Source organism: Pyxicephalus adspersus, chromosome 11 (genome assembly GCF_032062135.1).
Source record: "Pyxicephalus adspersus chromosome 11, UCB_Pads_2.0, whole genome shotgun sequence".
In the NCBI taxonomy this organism is placed as follows: domain Eukaryota; kingdom Metazoa; phylum Chordata; class Amphibia; order Anura; family Pyxicephalidae; genus Pyxicephalus; species Pyxicephalus adspersus.
Genome location: NC_092868.1, coordinates 53,406,730 through 53,425,168, shown reverse-complemented (window position 1 = coordinate 53,425,168; position 18,439 = coordinate 53,406,730). Strand labels below are relative to the sequence as shown.

Genomic DNA, 18,439 nt, shown 5'->3' with positions numbered 1-18,439 from the left:
CTGCTGACTCCTGTCTTTGTGGTTTGGGACTGGAAGACCGGGCGGCAAGAAAAATTTGTGAATTATATAATTTGTGAATTGCTATAGTGCCACTGACATTCACTTAGTAGCCATCACCTCCTTTATATTTGCCTCATGTTGGGTTCTCTGCTGCCCATTGACCTGCTAGCTCAGGGGTGTCAAACTCAAATACAGAGGGCCAAAATTAAAAACTTAGAAAAAGTTGTGGGCCAACCTTGAAGTTTATTGAAAAAATTGAGGAAGTTTTTCCTTCTCATTAGATATAAATCCTTTTCATATGGAAACAAAGAGGTTTTGCTTCACATTCAATCTGGAACAAGCTTATAATAGAGAAAGAGGCATAAAAAGTTTTATTTTAATTTTATTTAAGAAAAAATCTTATGCCTCTTTCTCTATTTGTAGCCTTCTGAGTTAAATTTCAATGGTAACCTTTTTGCATAGGCTAACAATAATAATAACAATATTCTTCCATGAAAATCCAACCACTGAAGTCCATGCCTTGAAGTAGCAAGGAAATGTACAGCTGAGGGGAAATGCTGGAAATGCCAGACGCGGCCATTGCGGAGCTAAATCTTATAAGTGGCCCACCACTGAAACTCCTTCATTGAAATAGCGCCGCTAGTAAAATTTCTGGCATTATTTGCGTCTATAAAACAGTTTAATGCGGGGCCACGCATAGGCAGAGAGCCCGCTGGACGCGAGTGATGCCAGGAATTGTAGCGGCGCTATTTCAATGCAGCGGAAGGCCAGCTGCAGTTCATATTTAGGATTCCTTTGGTGGCCAAAAAACGGACATTAGGGGCCAGATTTGGCCCCTGGACCAGAGTTTGACAACCCTGCACTGGGGTATATTAGTCCAAAGCCCAGGTCTTCTATGTGGCATCAGCCTGGCAAATTGGTGCTCAAGCACCCTGCATTGGATCATGGGAGAAAGGACAGAAAGTAACCAGCTCCCCATAACAGGCAAATAATATGTAAGGGTAATGCATATATGTATTGTTTCTTATGACAGGGTGACAAGGCAGGAACAGAACTAGAGAAGGAGACGAGAGCGCTGTCATGCTACAACAGGAAGTACCAAGGACCTTCATTGCTGGATCACCAGGTATTTTTTTTTTTTTTAAGAAAAGCGTATTATTGAATTACTTTTACAATGGTGTTGAAACTTTCAGGTGGTTAAGAATGCTTTTTGCATCAAGCAGGGACATCAACTGTCCTTTTCCTGCCTGATCACACATTTTTATAAGTGCCCTCTAGTAATCTACACATTTATTTATTATGTCCCATACAAAAAAAATGTTAAAAGTTAACTCCAGATACTGAAAATGCTCTTTGCTTTCTGTGTATTATAATTACAGGTTAAATTATATCCAAGCCATTTTTTCTGTTTTAGATGAATTAGGTGATAGTTGGAACCTGTCAGTTTTTATCAGGCCCTCTGTGTGTCATTGTGTGGATCTTTTTTACTTCCTAGTCTGTGGACACAGAAAGTAGGGAAAACTTCTTAGGGTTTAGTTTAATGGGTGTTGGCTATGTCAAATGCAGATTAGCAAATCTCATTTCATTGAGCAATACACATGGCAGTTCAGAGGCTCCACGTGACCTATAGAGGTGCGTCTGAACTGCAGGCAGAGGATTATGAGCCCCTACTGGAAAATATCCACCCTCTTCCTGTTCTGGTGACAACTAGTGACATCATGTTGGATTTTCCCATCATTTCCGTGGTCGGGACAAACAAGTGAATACCCCTAGGGAGTAATAAAGAATATATTGATGCTTTGCAATATGATTACCTTCTCAACAAATGAACAAACTACAAACCCTTCAACCACAGGGCTCCCTCCTACCCCTGTATAAATGACTGCTGGCGTCAATCTAATCCATATCTCATCTTTACCCACCTAAAAGTTGTAGTAATGTGACCCTCCGGTGCCAAATGTTGGGACAGTTTGCAGTCCTGGATGTCTATTTACAGGTGACCATGTAACTGCTTGTGTAAAGGGGGCTCTTTATAATGGCTGTGCAACTTCAGGGGCATTTTAGCATCCATAGGAGATTATGTCATTGCAAATAGACTGGCCAGGGACAATTAGTGAGGGCAAATCTGCAACACTGAATTAGTGGTCCCCTGCTCCCACAAATGGCCCTTGTCCCCTGGCTTATTGAGTATATCTTGCTGAAAAAAGGTAAGAAAAAATAAATTAGATGGGGGTGGATTAGACAGGGAAGGGGGTGGAAAGGAAAAGTAGAGGGGTTCAGGTATTTTGCCTGAAGTTGGAGTGTGTGTGTGTATATAAATATATATGTGTGTGTATATATTTTTATATATATATATATATATATATATATATATATATATATATATATATATATATATACATATATACATATTATATATATATATATATATATACATATATACATATACACACACACACACACACACACGTACCAGAGTCATCCTCTGCCTTTATTACTAAGTGAATTAATGACCTAGGGATGCTCGACTTGGGAAGCTCTGAAACCAAGCAACTAGTATTTTCAAAAGGAGATGGGGTAATGTATAGTTGAGTTTGCCTTTTTTAACATCTCCAGCAAAAAAAAAAAATTATATAGCACGTTAAAAGACAATAAAGTCAGCATTTGCTGCAACATTAACCTTCAATCCAAAGCGTTCACTTGCAGTTCTTTTTTACAACCACTAGATGCCCTCAATCTGATGGTCAGGATCATTCAGTCCACTTCTTCTGAGTTCAGTTCATCCAGGAGCTGCCTCATCTTACAAATAGTGAAGTAGAAGAGAAGCAGAATAGTGATAACCTCATCTCTCTGTCCCTGGTTTCTCTTTCTATTAGCAAGGTTCCCGTGCTGCTTCTCACACTAAAGCCCTGCTGTACAGGGGCTCTAGATACCAGGGTAAATTCAGGTACTTGGATGGATGGACTGATTTGTGTATTTCCCTACAGTAAGCTTTAATAACCTGAATATTTGGGTCACTTGCTCTGCACAATGACCCATTTTTTTTTTATATTGCAGGGTGTCACGCAGAGAGTTAACGGGTGGCTTTGAGGGTTAGATGCTGTGTACATGTTCCTACACAATGTGAAGATTTGTTGCTCATAATGGAATTCTTCCAGCATGTTTAATAAGTCATTTTGACTCAGCAGATTTCCAGATCTCCGCCCTGCCACTGTGAACACAGAGAGTCGCCCTCTGCGACTCATAGGGATCATATGTAGGGGTGAACACACATTGATGCCAGGCTAAAATCTTCCTCCTTCTCTGTACACAAACCAGATGACACAAAGCGACTCCAATAAATATTGCGAAATGATAGAGAACCAAGTTTAATTTTAAAATGTTTATTCTGAATCTGGGGCACTACTGACCTTTGGTTCCAGTTGCCCCCATGCCAGGTGATTGGCATTGAAGTTTAGTGTGTTTTCAAGGCTATTAAAGCTCATGTCAGCCATAGAAATATCTCTTTGACATTTGTGCAATTCAAACCATTGCACACATTGTGCCAAGGCAACACATTCTTTAAACTGAGCCGCCCAATGCAGCAATACCCTGCATGCACCCTTTCTGGCAGCACATCTATTACAGGCTGTATTGGGGTGTCACCACTGCTCTGCACCAACATGGATCACTACAACCAAATAGTATGAATGGGCCCCTAGGAATGTCATTGAAGTCATTTACCTGCTATACAAATGTGAATTGTTTGTTATTGTGCAGCCTTTAGATGGATTCATATTTGTGCATTGCATTGCCAGGATCAGCACCACATTGCGGGGTAACACTAGTGACGGGTGGGTACATTGTGGTTCCAATCATTCTGAATCATAACGCACCTGCAGTGCATTACACCCCATGCAATGCAAATATACAAAAAAAATCACATGCACAATTTTTTGTAAGATAGCCACAGCACAACACACACCTATGTACCCAAAACATTTCTGTCCCCTGAAATGCTTTAATTTGTTCCTTATCATGTTGATTGCTGTAACATATATGACATTAGCTATTACAACACGGTTACTTCCACACAACGATTACATTTGATTTCCTTCCTTCTACATAGAGAATTGACACACACAGGCCAATGTGAAACACAATTACACAATATGGTGCAGCCATCCGCCCTGCTGGATTCGGGTTTATATGTGAGGTTGTTCCAGTTCTTGGATTGGCTTAACGATCTTCATATGTGAAGCAAAATCAGAGAAGGAATGAAGACAGAAATCAGTACATTTGCTGTAATTGACGGAGGAAAATCACAAGTTTCTGTGTCTTTTATTTAAATCCCTAATAATATAGCCAGGGGTGGATGGCCTCCTCCAGGGCCCACTGGCAGAATAGTAGAGGTGCAGGATTGCTGTGCAATGGGGCCCTGCTTTATATGTGCCCAGGGACTCAACCAAAGGGATATTTGTGACTTTAAATCTGGTCAATGAGAATGGGATTATTGCAATGTACGTGGCACTGTGTACTGATTTCATACAATCATAGGATAATACATCGCAACCGACCATATCTCAGATGTTGTTTAATCAATAGGAGCTGCATGCATGATTAAAGAGACCCTGTCTTGGACAAAGGGGCAGGGGGTATGATTTAATCTCCTGATGAAGCACTAAGGCTGCCTCTTCCACCAACCCTCAGCCTGGTCATGCTCCCATTCTTTCATAATTATTTCATGGTAATTGGGGCACAGAAGGTATTGGGACCCTCATTAGATAGTGATGGTGCCCAGTGTCTGTCCCCTCTCCCCCCCATTAGTGGGTGCCCATGTCTTTCCCCCCTCCCCATTAGTGGGTGCCCATGTCTGGCCCCCTCCCTATTAGTGGGTGCCCATGTCTGTCCCTCCCCCTATTAGTGGGTGCCCAGTGTCTGTCTCCCCTCCCCCCTATTAGTGGGTGCCCATGTCTGCCCCCATCCCTATAAGTGGGTTGCCATGTCTGACCCCTTCCCTATTAGTGGGTGCCCATGTCTGTCCCCCCCTCCCTGCCCCCCCCCTCCCTATGCCCATGTCTGACCCCCTCCCCATTAGTGGGTGCCAATGTCTGTCCCCCCTCCCCATTAGTGGGTGCTCATGTCTGTCCCCCCTCCCTATTAGTGGGTGCCCATCTGTCCCCGCTCCCCATTAGTGGGTGTCCATGTTTGCCCCCCTGGCTGGGCTCCTCCCTCTGCCGCTCATGTTGGGTCATTGCCCCCGCATTCAGCATTGAAAGGGTGAGCAGCTCAGCTGTTGATTGCTCAGGTCTGATTGGTCGTCTTACAGCCTGGCGAGCCACCGTCTCCACTCTATAGGATGACTGACAGCTTCGCCACGCCTACCGTGCGGTGCTCCTCCAATAGAGCAAATGGAGGGGCGTTACGTCAGGTGGCTTCAGCGGAGCACCCGGGCTGAGGTCTCCACACTGCGCGAGAGCTGAGAGAAGAGAAACATCCGGGCACCCAGAGGCTGACGTCATAGCAACCATGGCACAGTGAGTGAGGGGGAAGGCCGGGTGAATGGGGGGAATGGCAGGGTGAATGCTGGGTACAGTGTGAGGGGTGAATGGCAGGGTGAATACTTGGTATAATGTGAATGCTGGGTACAGTGTGAGGGGGGGTATGGCGGGCTGAATACTAGGTACATTGTGAGGGGTGAATGGCAGGGGGAATGCTGGGTACAGTGTGAGGGGTGAATGGCAGGGTGAATGCTGGGTACAGTGTCAGGAGTGAATGCTGGGTAGTGTACCCAGCATGAGGGGTGAATGCTGGGTTCACTGTGAGGGGTGAATGGCTGGGTACAGTGTGAGGGGGGTATGGCAGGGTGAATGCTGGGTACATTGTGAGGAGTGTGGGTACATTGTGAGGGGGGTATGGCAGGGTGAATGCTGGGTACATTGTGAGGAGTGTATGGGAGGGTGAATGCTGGGTACACAGTGAGGGGGTGAATGCTGGGTGCAGTGTGAGGGGTGAATGCTGGGTACACTGTGGCAGCTTGGAGTTGAGCACAGGAGGTCATGTGACAGTCTCCTCTCCTCCCATTGGTACAATGTATCCTCTATATCTCTGATACAATGTATCCATTCTGCACCTGTGATGATTTTATTAGCCAATCAGCATCCAGAGCTGCTCAGTGTCAGTGTCACCCCTCCACCCATATACTGTATGAAATGCCCACTCAGTGCTCCAGCCATCATCACCTCCATCCGCAGTGCCCATTAACCCCCCAGCACCCAGTACATAATGTATATGCTTATATTCATTAACCCCTTAGCTCCCAGTCTGTGATGTGTGATAACCCCTCACCCAGGGCAGCATTCCATCACTTCTCATCTCTGCTGACTCAGGTGTATTGGGAACTTTACCTCCACTGTCCCATTTCCTGCTTAGGTAATTCTCAGCAACAGTGACCCACCCCACCCCCACGTCCCCAGTGTCACCTGCACTGTTCCTGGTTCCTATGACACAATCTCTGCTAATTACCTGATGACACTTCCGTGTCTTCCTTGCTGCTCCCCTAATGATCTCTAACTGTCTCCACATTCCTGGAATAACCGCACTCCATTCTAGGGGGGGACCCCTGGCAGAGATTGTATCCTTGTATATGTAGATATCTCCCTGCTGGCATAGCACTCATCTCCATCTCCCTGCTGGCATAGCACTCATCTCCTGCACATTGTACTGCTCTCTGTCATACCATTTGCACTCTTGTGGTATCGCTTGCTGTCTTTCCCTTCACAGTGCTCTCATGTACATAATGCTGTCTCACCCCCCACACTCCTCTCCCGTACTTACTACAAGCTGTCTCACCCCCCACACTCCTCTCCTTTACATTCTCTTAAGACTTGTAATGCTGGGTTGTCTGGTTGCTATAAGCAACGGCTGCCTCTGGCTGCACTTATAAAAATCCCCTTTACTAACTTGGGTTGTCACACAGAAGTCAATATAATCCTATAAAGTGATCTGATCAGTGGAAGGATTTTCCAGGTTGTGGTTATTTTTGCTTTTAGCGATGCTCGGAAGTAATGCAAAGTACTGCGAGGACCCACAAATATCTGCAATACCTTGTGATCCCGATTACCGCAGTATGGTTTGTTCGCATGGACAGGTGGATTCTGTAAACCCCTCCAGCTAGAGGAGTATTTAGGAATCCTCGCCTGCCAAATCTCACCTATTGTCTATGCCCGTCTTCTATTGCTAGGATTGGATTTGTTAGGTGAACTTGCAGAGACGTGTATGAATGTCTTACCAAACATTTGGCAAAAAAAAAATGATCAAAAAGTATTCATATTGTGTGTTTTTTTTTCACGCATACATACTGTATAAAATTCAATGCAGAACAATAGATTCCTCCTAACTAAAATATCACTTTTGGGTTAATTAAACATTTAAGAAAAAGTTTTTCCAGATAAAAACGATTGGTGATGGGTCCTCTGTGTGTGTGTGTGTGTGTGTGATATATATATATATATATATACATGAGTCACACAATGATTGTCATTCTTTCAGCTTAGCAATTCATATTTTTGCACTGTAACCATTAGTAAGTTTTCTTGTTACAAAGTCAACACAAGCCTTGAATCACTGAGCTGTGCAGGATTGTGTGTACACAGCATGTAAATCCAGCAAAGTTTTGTCTCTCTTCATGGCTTGACTTGTTTAAGATGGGTGTGGAGAGAGCCGCCGCTCCTGTCCCGATGTGAACTCCAGGCCATTGTCATTAAACCTTTTTCTTATTGGTTACAGGGCTGACATCGCTCTCATCGGATTGGCCGTCATGGGCCAGAACTTGATCCTAAATATGAACGACCATGGATTTGTGGTGAGTGTTGTTGGTGAAGTAACTCACGTTGGCCCAATACTCCGTTATGTAATATCTCATATTCAGCAACCAAGCTTTAGAATTAGGAAACTAATACACACCCAGCTCTCTAGGGAGATACAAAAACACAATGTAATACAGATCAATACAAAATTATAATTATATATTAGTATTGTCTGCACTGCCCGGGGATTTGTATCCATTCCTAAGATTGTTTGCATTCACTTCTCACAGCTTGTCAATGGACAGCAGACTAATAAAATCCTGTTTTCTCTTGTCACCATATTCCTATTTATATTTATTTTGCCCCATGTTCTCCCTATGAAAGGAATTGCATAGAGCTAATTTAAAGTCAAACTTGTTCATCCTCTCCAGGTCTGCGCATTTAACAGGACGGTGTCTAAAGTGGACGAGTTTCTGGCCAATGAAGCAAAAGGCACCAAAGTCATCGGAGCTCACTCGCTGGAGGAGATGGTGTCCAAGCTGAAGAAGCCGCGCCGGGTGATGATGCTGGTGAAAGCGGGTCAGGCTGTGGACGATTTCATTCAGAGCCTGGTAAGCCATCTCTGAAGATTCACCTCACATTCACAGGTTCTGGAGAGCGCAATCAATACAATGGCTGCTTCTCTGCTGAATTATAACAATGGCAGCACTGGCACATAGATTTAAAGGAACACTAAATCTATGTGCCGCTAAATTTATAATTACCCTAACAACATTCTAGATTGTGATTTATTGGCGCTGGAAATGAGATATATATATATATAGAGAGAGAGAGAGAGAGAGTCTGTCTTCTAAAAATACATCCTCACTTTATACCATGGCATTAGTCATGTGTTCATGCTGTCAGAAAAGCAAGGGGATAAAAGTTTTGTTATTGTCTCCTTTTTTTGCCTCTCATCAAATTCTAGACATCTCCTGCAGCATTTTGCAGTAACCTCAGCAATTTGCAGTTCACAAAACAGATCGATGGAACTGACCTGCAGCAGTTTCTTGTGATTTGTGCTCATTTTTGCAATTGAAATGTTTTAGCTCTTGGATAGAAATAAGAGGAACTTGTGACTTTGCATTTTCTTCTGGCAACAAGTGCACTGTCAAGCCATCTCTATAGAATAGAAACAGGTGACCGTATGCAATAAAAGGTTATAAATTCTGCAGAATATCTTTTATATTAAGTTAATCAAAGGCTATTTGCTATACTTCGTAGTCTTGTCAATAAAAAGAAAAGTAAATTGAAGAAACAAATGTTCATGGCTAAAAACAAATATATATTTGGGCTATAGGTTGGCATATTTGCCAATATCTTTATCTTTTTGTATTCGATACAATTGGTATTTTTTTCTTTAAAGATTTAAGCACATATTTGTCATGATTATTGATTTATAACATTGATTTGTCACTGGAATACTTATCAGTGCAATCTGCTATCATTACACCTTATGTACACAGCCTCCTTTAGTGAGGGCCGCACCCCATCCCGCCTGTGGCATGTTGACTTTGGTTTGCCAGTTTGCCATGAAAATGAACTGAATGGATGCCAGCTTCCAATAATAATCTCCTGACTCATTTCTTTTGTTTTCCCTTCTGCTTGCAAAAAAAAAAAAGGTTTCTTGGTTCTGAGCTTGTTTTTTGGTTGCAGGTTCCTCTGATGTCACCTGGTGATATTATCATCGATGGCGGGAACTCGGAATACCGTGACACAATAGTAAGTCTCCTCTATGATCTATGAAATAACAAAATGACTTTATTCACCTTTTTCTTCAATTAATAAAATATTTGATCATGTCGAAATTCTGTAATTGTTACACCAAAATGGATAATTCTTGTGTTTTATTTCAGAGACGATGCAAAGAACTGAGACCAAAGGGGATCCTGTTTGTGGGCAGCGGTGTTAGTGGTGGGGAGGATGGTGCAAGATATGGGCCCTCTTTGATGCCTGGAGGAGACGCAGAAGCTTGGTATGAATTATATCCTTAGATACTACATGGATGGCACCATATAAACCTGAACAGTGTTGTCACTCTCTGGCTGCATTTTGAATGGTCTTCTGGTGTTGCTGTGTGTTGGGTGCTGCCTAATACACAGCAATGTGCTCGTCAATGTTTCAGATTCAGGACTGTGAAGCTAGTGGAGGATATTGAAAATGAATAACCTGTAATTACTGATAAATTAATGACCTCTAATTACAGAGCATTTCTAGTCCAAAAAGCTTTGCTGCCTAAACTTTGGCTTTATTTCTAAAAACTAGATTGGCCATGGTATGTATAGCACTGGACAGTGTGATGAGGAAGTCTACTCTGCTTTATGAATATTCCTGTGTATTTATTGACTGATTCTAGTATTTTATAAAATCAATACAAACAGGATAAAAAAATAAAAAGTGCAGTATTCTCCTCAATATTTGCACTCTTTCTTTCTGAGGCTGTCCCCTGCGGGGTCTGTGCTTCACCCTTGTGCTGCCATTGATGCCCATTGCTGTTCCTTGATGCCCATCTTTGCAGCTCTTTTCTAGTAAGCCCAGAGCATTGGGGGCATACCAGACTGGAGATATGGAACTGCTGCACATAATAGCATTCACTCATGAGTGATGTTCTATGCAGGACCAGTGCCATTCATAGCTGGAAGGGAGCAAGAGGAGTCCACTCATCATGTGACAGAATTAAAGACGCCCATGGAAGGGGTACCTAACCTGGGCTTTGTAAATTAAGACATCTAATAAAAGCATGAAATGCTGTAACAGGGAAAGCAATCTGAGAAAAGCAAATTGTAAAAATTTTGAAGTGACTGAGCAGGGGAGAGCAAATAACTGCACTAGGTCTGTAGAAAACTGGTAACAAATTTTTCCTAAGAGAGTGGTTCGTGATAACATGTCACAGGTCATGATTGTGATGTTCAGTGAATAGATTGAACACAAACCTATTGTAATAAAGAAATGTCTTACTAAATGATCCTTTTGTAACGATGGGTTTTCTGTTTTCAGGCCTTACATTAAAGATATCTTCCAGGGCATTGCTGCAAAGGTTGGGGACGAGCCATGCTGTGATTGGGTGAGTATTCAGAATCATTATATTATGACACAGACAATTCTTTCTTTTTGTGTATATTTGTGTTGTATAGACCGCCTTGCTCACCACTGCCCGCGGTCAAGGTCTTTAATACTATTTAGGGCGGACACATACAAGGCATTCATACCCCATTATTTACCTGTGCATCCTTTATTTCCACACTGTTATACTTTGTAAGTTCAAGACCTAAAAACCATGGATTTTGTAAAGCTGGTCCATAATACCTGTGATGGTAAAAAGGAGCCACAGGCAATATTCCCATACTGTATTGGGAGTTTTCACATTATGCATTCCTTAAGTATTCATCACAGCATAGAATAACAGATATGTGTAGCTATTTATAGATTACTGTTATTTTTCAGCTGGTGAAGTACTGTAATGCTTTATAAGTAAGTTTATGTTGTGCTGTATGCAGTCCCCCCTCCCCGCTTTATATTATTGGTGATTTGTCATTTTGTCCAGGTGGGTGAAGAAGGTTCTGGCCACTTTGTGAAGATGGTGCACAATGGCATTGAGTATGGTGACATGCAGCTGATCTGCGAAGCTTACCATCTGATGAAGGACATCCTGCAGATGGATCACGATGAAATGGCAAAGGTGAGTCGTCTCTCCAGTCAGCTTTTATCTTCCGAGAATCCAAAAATGACAAGTTTGGTGTTTTATCTCATGAATTCTCACCCTTTGTTCTGTAATTCAGACATTTGAAGAGTGGAACAAGACCGAGCTGGACTCTTTCCTTATTGAGATCACAGCTGACATCCTGAAGCATCGGGACGCCGACGGCACTCATTTGCTGCCCAAAATCCAGGACACAGCCGGGCAGAAAGGAACAGGAAAATGGACGGCAATTACTGCTTTAGATTTTGGAGTTCCTGTGACCCTCATTGGTGAGTGACATCAGTGATATTGTTTAAATGTATCCTCCCGGTGCATGACAATATGACAATTGTCTAAATATCCTCCCAGTGCATCAATACGAAAGGTGCTGTTTGTTTTCTATAGAAAGCAGCCACAGCCGATGTAGAAAAGCCCGTTCCCTGGTGCAAAGAAAGACCCCTCGGTCTGTGAAAGCCAGCTGTTCTCTCTGTAGGGGTCCAGCACACCCCCTATTAAATCTGAGCTAGAGCTTTCCAGGCAGCAGAGAACATTACGTTCTTCTTCATGGAGATGTGTTGGATCTCTGCAGACAGACACACACTTTACACACACACACTTTACACACACACACTTTACACACACACACTTTACACACTTTACACTTTACACACTTTACACAGTAAGGGTTCGTACATGTTGCCAGGGAAAATGCATTTCTAAGCAGAATATGGCTGCTTATGTTTTATTTTGATGCACCTGGAGTGTGCACTAGGGCTTAGTGGCAGCTACTGTGTGCTAAAATAAAGGAATTTCCATTGTGTACATAAACATTTCTAAAAAGAGGAATTCACTTGTTGCATTGACTTCCTTGTAGCCGGTTAGATTAGATCTTATTGTTTCTGGATGGAGCCATGTGTCACTATGTGGGCGGAGATGACATCTTGCAGATACTTCCTGCTTGCTCCATTGTAGCTGTGCTGGTGAAATTTTACCCAGGAAGACTTCACAATCCGCATTGTGTCATGCTTCATCCAACTCTGCAACATGGCACAATACCCGAGTGATGGCAGAGAAAGGGTTAAGGGAATGATGACACATGATGGGGCTGTTCAGTTTCATCATTTTAGCTTGTTTGTGTCTACAGGGGGATTGCTATGCATATAATTTCCTTTTATAATTGAATTTCCTGGATACAATTTAGGTTTTCTTCTTAAGGAAAAGTTGCTTTCTTACAGCCCCCCAAAACAGTCTGGCTTTTCTTATTGGGTACATTTTAGCCATTCAATAAATTTATTATTTGCAGCATTGCAGAAGGTGTGATTTGAAGGGGGGGGAGCCAAAATATATCTCAAAATCTTGCACCTCTCATACATTATTGTCACTTTTATCTGCACAGGTGAAGCCGTGTTTGCTCGCTGTCTGTCATCGCTGAAGGATGAGCGGAAAGTGGCGAGCAAGCAGCTACAAGGACCAAATTTCACCCCGTTTCAGGGTGACAAGAAGGCATTCCTAGAGGATATAAGAAAGGTGAGTGTTCTGGTATTCCCCTGCGTTGTTGCTTCGCCTGCTTATAGGGAATTATTACCTTTTTAGTATTTTTAAGATGTACATATTTTTTATATCAGTTCAATGTAAATCTTGTGTGTTAGTATTTTTTCTGTGTACATTGAGGGGCATATTTGCTTAACATACCCGTCTCTGCTTTGCAGCATAACACAACAGTGATGCTTTACTAAAGTTTGCATTGTGTTAAGTCAAACCAGGTATGTCCAAATTGTGGCCCATGTTCAGATTTCCACCGGCCCACAGCCTTTGTCATAAAATCAATAATATGCGGCCCGCCAGTGTTGACCACAGTATAAATTACGCGCAAACAAAAAACCTATTTTATATTTCATTAGAGTTGCTCAACTGTCTTGCAAATATTGGCCCACTACTTGGCAGGCATAATCGGCTGGATGAGAGTCCCCATGTGTGGAGAGGGAATCCCCTACAATATAGTGGGCGTACTGTATGGGACCCTCATGGACCACGCCCACTCTGATTCCAAGAATATGCTTGCATGAAGCTTTTCCATGCACCATGTTATTGGCCAGTTTTAGGGGTGATGAGGTGTTTGATCAGCCATGATTGATGTCCATTGTTTCTAAGATAAAGCTACATACGTAGGTCTATGGCCTGATTTTTGTCTGTCGATTTCCCCAGACTTGACATGGGAGCAAGCCTTGTTCATGTAATGGGGGAACTTTATTTGTCACAGCACAGTGTTCTCCTCGGCCCCTTTTAGCTGGGCGCACCAGCACCTGGCACTTTTCAGTAACCACTCGGCTGTTTTAGGGGTGGTCACTGAAGAGTTCACAATCGGGGCCTGCCACCTGCCCACAATTTTTTACCACCCAGCTTAAAAACTTTTCTGGGTTGAACACTGCACAGCAGTCTTTGTTTGGCCAAACTTAAAAAAAAAAAAAAATCAACCTTTCCTATATTTGATGTCTTCTGGTCTGACATACCACTGAAAGTGTTATCTTATATTTGATAATGTACGAAGTACCTTTAAGTATATATTTACTGTTCTTTGGGTTTAAATATGCTTTAGGTTCTTTGACCTAAATGTGTTATGGTATTGGGTCGCCACACCTGAATTGTTAACTTCCTCCTTAGGTAGACAGGTGCACTTTATCCTGGACATGTATCAGGTTCTGTTTTTACTACTTATTTTAATTTTAATGCTCAACTTGTAAAGTAGAAAAATGCTGCTGTTCAATGTATAAACCTAAATTCACTTTCAAAGATAAAAGCGACAATTATTAATCATAATATTAAAGCAAAAAGAAATATCTTACTGCAGTTCCTTTAATGTGGCAAAGAATGGCATTGGTCAGCATTGAGCCATTATATGTCCAGTCCTGGCCCCTCATATTAAGAACTAGAGACTCTACCTCCGTCAAAATATAATCCTCAAGATGTATGTGGTGCTGCTCATATGAAACGACCAATGCTACGCACAATACTGATGTTCTCCTTTAGGTGACTTGCTTGCTTTGTGATCTGCAGTCAGTTTTCACACTTACCCCCTGAATATAAACTGCTTACCTTTCCCTCTTGCAGGCTTTATACGCATCCAAAATCATTTCGTACACTCAAGGGTTCAACCTGTTCCGTCAGGCAGCCCAGGAATTTGGCTGGAATTTGAATTATGGCGGCATTGCTATGATGTGGAGAGGAGGCTGCATCATCCGCAGGTAAATGCTGATAAGACATATTAGGTATATGCTGACATCTAAAGCAAATCTCCCTGTGCTGATAGGAGTACAGTGACATCTCTGTCTTCCTCTATCTGCCTGGATGTCATTGACTTTAAGTCAGCCATCAGATCTCTTCCATGTACTGTGGTCGTGCAGAACATATCGAGGCCTATAAAATGAGCAGACAGCCAGGCACCAAGCATTTTACTATCAATGCCAGTTTTTTTTTAACTTCTGATGGATGACCCCTGGTGTTATTTCAGCTGTTTGGATACAAGCTGATTTCATGAAATGCCAAGCTTAAGCCCCACAAAGAGCTCACATGTGTTCTTAGTAGAGATTAGTGTTGTGGTAGAGATATTGTAAACCCTCTGTAGGTACAATGTATAGGAAATGCCCATTGTGGATGTTTGTGTGTGTATATATCATTTTAATTTTTATATATAATTTATGTAGGATTTTCTTTGGCGCTTTATAGTGGGCTGTAAATCTTTGTTTGTCCAGCTCTTAGAGGGACACAGAGGGGCCCACCTCTACCAATGTGCCAACATGTAATATATATAACTGCACCATGAAAAGTGTCTGTGAATTGAGAGAACCAAAGTGGTTATATTTTCCCCAGATATTTGTGTGAGCAAGAAGGTCAGGGGTTTTTGTAATGTAATACTGCAAATCCAACATGTGTATAATGAAAAATATAGTACAGCAAGAAATAGCAAAGCATGTAGTTTAATGTATTCCTATAGTACGCTATATGTCTTTGTAAACAGCAAGGCAGTATGATGTTTACCTGCAAATTAACTTGCGTATTTTAATTTGCTCTGTTAGCAGTGAAGATGCAAAGTGATTTGTCATCTTGTGATATAATCAATCCCATGCTCCTATATAACTGCTCATTACAATGGAAGCACATTTGTCAGTTTCCATTGATCTGCTCATTGAGATCCATGGAAATTCATGTAATCATGTTTAATAAGCTTTGCATTGCACACGTGGAACATATGTGGAAAATACAGAGAGCTCAGCTTCCAGACCCCTTAAAATGTAATCGGCCTCTGAGTTTGGTAACTGGCATGATCCGGCATTTCCAGTTGGCAGGTTTCCTATTGTCTTTGTGTTTAGTTTTTTGATTATTTGTACTCATTATGCTTTTCTCTTCCTCAGCGTGTTTTTGGGCAAAATCAAGGAAGCATTTGACAAGAAACCAGATCTGCAGAATCTCTTGTTGAACGATTTCTTTAAAAAGGAGATGCATAACAGTCAGGTAAGGAGGGGACTTTATAATGTAGTGTAATGTACACGGAAACCTTAGAATACAGATCACGGTGTATATAGCATGTTTATGGCATGTGAACTGTGTGTTGCCAAGGAGCCTCCACCAGTACAAATCTGCACAGTGAAGTTTAGAATCTTATAGTGTTGTCTCTGCAAGCTTATCACACTACAGCATTATGGATTGATACAGGATTGTATATTTTGCATTATCCTATAGATACATAATGGTACTTTATAGGCTGTCTGATGTAGCAGTGCCCATACTCTGCCCTCTTGTATGAAGGGGTTTGGGCTGATTACAGGCAATGTTACTACTCCCCAGCTTCTTTTACCTGGGCTCTCCACCCGGCACTTTTTAGTAACTACCCCGCTGTTTTTGGGTGGTTACTGAAGAGTGGGGTCACAATATGGGGCTGCCAAACACCTACCTACAATTTCTTCCCACCTGGCTTAACCAAATGTCTGGGTTAAGCACTGTAAGGGAATAAATACTTCCTCCTGCCTGCAGCAGACCTCAATGTCCCATTGTGCCTTTCTGTGGTAGTGCTGGAAAGAGTTTAGTTCAGTATTTTTGTATATTGTGGCATCTCAGGAATATATGCAGGTTTCTTATTTAATGAAATGTTTGCATTCAATATTAGTAATATTTTGCCCACAAACCTTATAAATGTCTTCCCTGTGTTGTGAGATGAAGTCATTGTTTCCCTCATCTATATATGGATCTGTTATCTATTTCTTTTCTTGTTCTGCCTAGGAATCCTGGCGCAGAGTGGTGAGCACTGGAGTGCAGTACGGTATCCCTATGCCATGCTTTACCACCGCATTGTCTTTCTATGACGGTTACAGACATGAAATGTTACCAGCCAACCTCATCCAGGTGAGATGTGACCTCGTACAGGGCCTAGAGCTCAGCTTTTCTGCTACAGGTTACACATTGGGCAGGGGGCTCAGTGATATGAGGATTAGCTGTCTACATAATCTGTGGTCATACAGCTTTGCTGATAAAATGAGGGCAGACAGAGATGAGGTAATGATGTGTGAGATATTATATTTTATCCCTGATATCTGAGGGACATACTTATCCCAATCTCAACACCTCTCTCCCTCCATCAATGGCTGTGCTTCCTTTAGGGGAATTCATGATTTTATCCTCTGATCAAATTACAATATGTTTGTATAACATTCTTCTAGATGTATCAATGATTTTGCTTCTCCTTAAAGACAACTAATTACAAGTAGGTTAGTTAGTACCTGACCTAAAATGTACATCTTTGTTCCATGTCCAGTACTAGACGAAAGATAAAATGACCACACATCAACAATGTGTCTGCCCTGACCAAAACCTTTATTAATTGTTAAAATGAGCAGTTAAGGAAAAGTTTTATATTTATTCCCAATTGGTCATCTTTTGTGACAATAATGGCCTACGGTGCAGGTAAAAAAAATCACCCCCTTGGGGATAATACACCTACAATCTATGTACTATTGTCACATGATTCTGTCCTCCCAAATCATTACTAGGCTGTATTGTGATGAGATGAACCAAGGAGCCATTTTTTTGCTTCCTGCATATTCAGCATTGAATATGGAATATAACTGCTCATTCTAGTATCAGATTAAGAAGGAATGATAATTTGCAGATATTACTTATTATTTTGATTGTACATTTGTTCATTATCCCTGCACTAGCTCGGAGAACATGGAATGCCCGCTGGTATTAATACACCTTGTATGTCTATTTCAGGCACAGAGAGACTACTTTGGTGCTCACACCTATGAGCTCCTGTCTAATCCCGGACATTTTATTCACACAAACTGGACCGGCCATGGTGGCAATGTGTCGTCCTCTTCCTACAATGTCTGAACCTCCTATGTCTGCAGTAAATGTGGTCCTGTATGTCCCCTTTTAGAGCTTTCTCAGTTGCAATCTGCACTTTCTGTCTAGTGAGAGAATAAATTTCTTTTTATACAAGTAATGAGATGTTCATTCAGATGTTTTATTTCTGTGTTGAGGCTCTGCCATCACTTCCCATGCAGAATGCAGTGAAAAGACTAGTATGGGGTTAGGTAAGTGTACAGGAAGGAACAGGTAAGTCTATTCATTTTTATGAATGTATTAATTAAAGCAGGGGTGTCAAACTCTAGCCCCCAAAGGAATCCTAAACTGCAGCTGGCCTGCTGCTGCATTAAAATAGCGCCGCTACTACAATTCCTGATATCACTCCCGTCTATAGACCAGCGGGCACTTTGCCTCTGCGTGGCCCCGCATTGGACTGTTTTATAGACGCAAATAATGGCGGGAATTTTAGTAGCAGCGTTATTTCAATGAAGAGGGAGTTTCAGCAAGGGGCCACACACGATTTAACTCCGCATCTGGCATTTCCAGCACTCCCCCTTACCTGTAAATTTCCTTG

General features: G+C 42.0%; 1 protein-coding gene across 1 annotated transcript; it reads left to right on the top strand.

Moving 5' to 3' along the window:
- Positions 1 to 5,406: 5,406 nt before the first annotated feature.
- Positions 5,407 to 18,001, top strand: PGD (phosphogluconate dehydrogenase). The gene is made up of 13 exons (XM_072426877.1): positions 5,407 to 5,516; positions 7,768 to 7,843; positions 8,219 to 8,398; positions 9,483 to 9,548; positions 9,683 to 9,801; positions 10,824 to 10,890; positions 11,371 to 11,505; positions 11,606 to 11,795; positions 12,902 to 13,032; positions 14,614 to 14,747; positions 15,915 to 16,014; positions 16,780 to 16,902; positions 17,770 to 18,001. Exons 1-13 carry the CDS (start codon positions 5,509 to 5,511, stop codon positions 17,887 to 17,889), a joined length of 1,449 nt encoding a protein of 482 aa, XP_072282978.1. The 5' UTR covers positions 5,407 to 5,508; the 3' UTR covers positions 17,890 to 18,001.
- The last annotated feature ends 438 nt before the right edge of the window (positions 18,002 to 18,439 follow it).

Bases quoted from the DNA above. Each gene is read 5' to 3' on its own strand.
- PGD (XM_072426877.1), top strand. The intron at 11,506-11,605 runs GTGAGTCGTCTC...TCTGTAATTCAG, and splicing joins ATCACGATGAAATGGCAAAG to ACATTTGAAGAGTGGAACAA. The intron at 13,033-14,613 runs GTGAGTGTTCTG...TCCCTCTTGCAG, and splicing joins TCCTAGAGGATATAAGAAAG to GCTTTATACGCATCCAAAAT.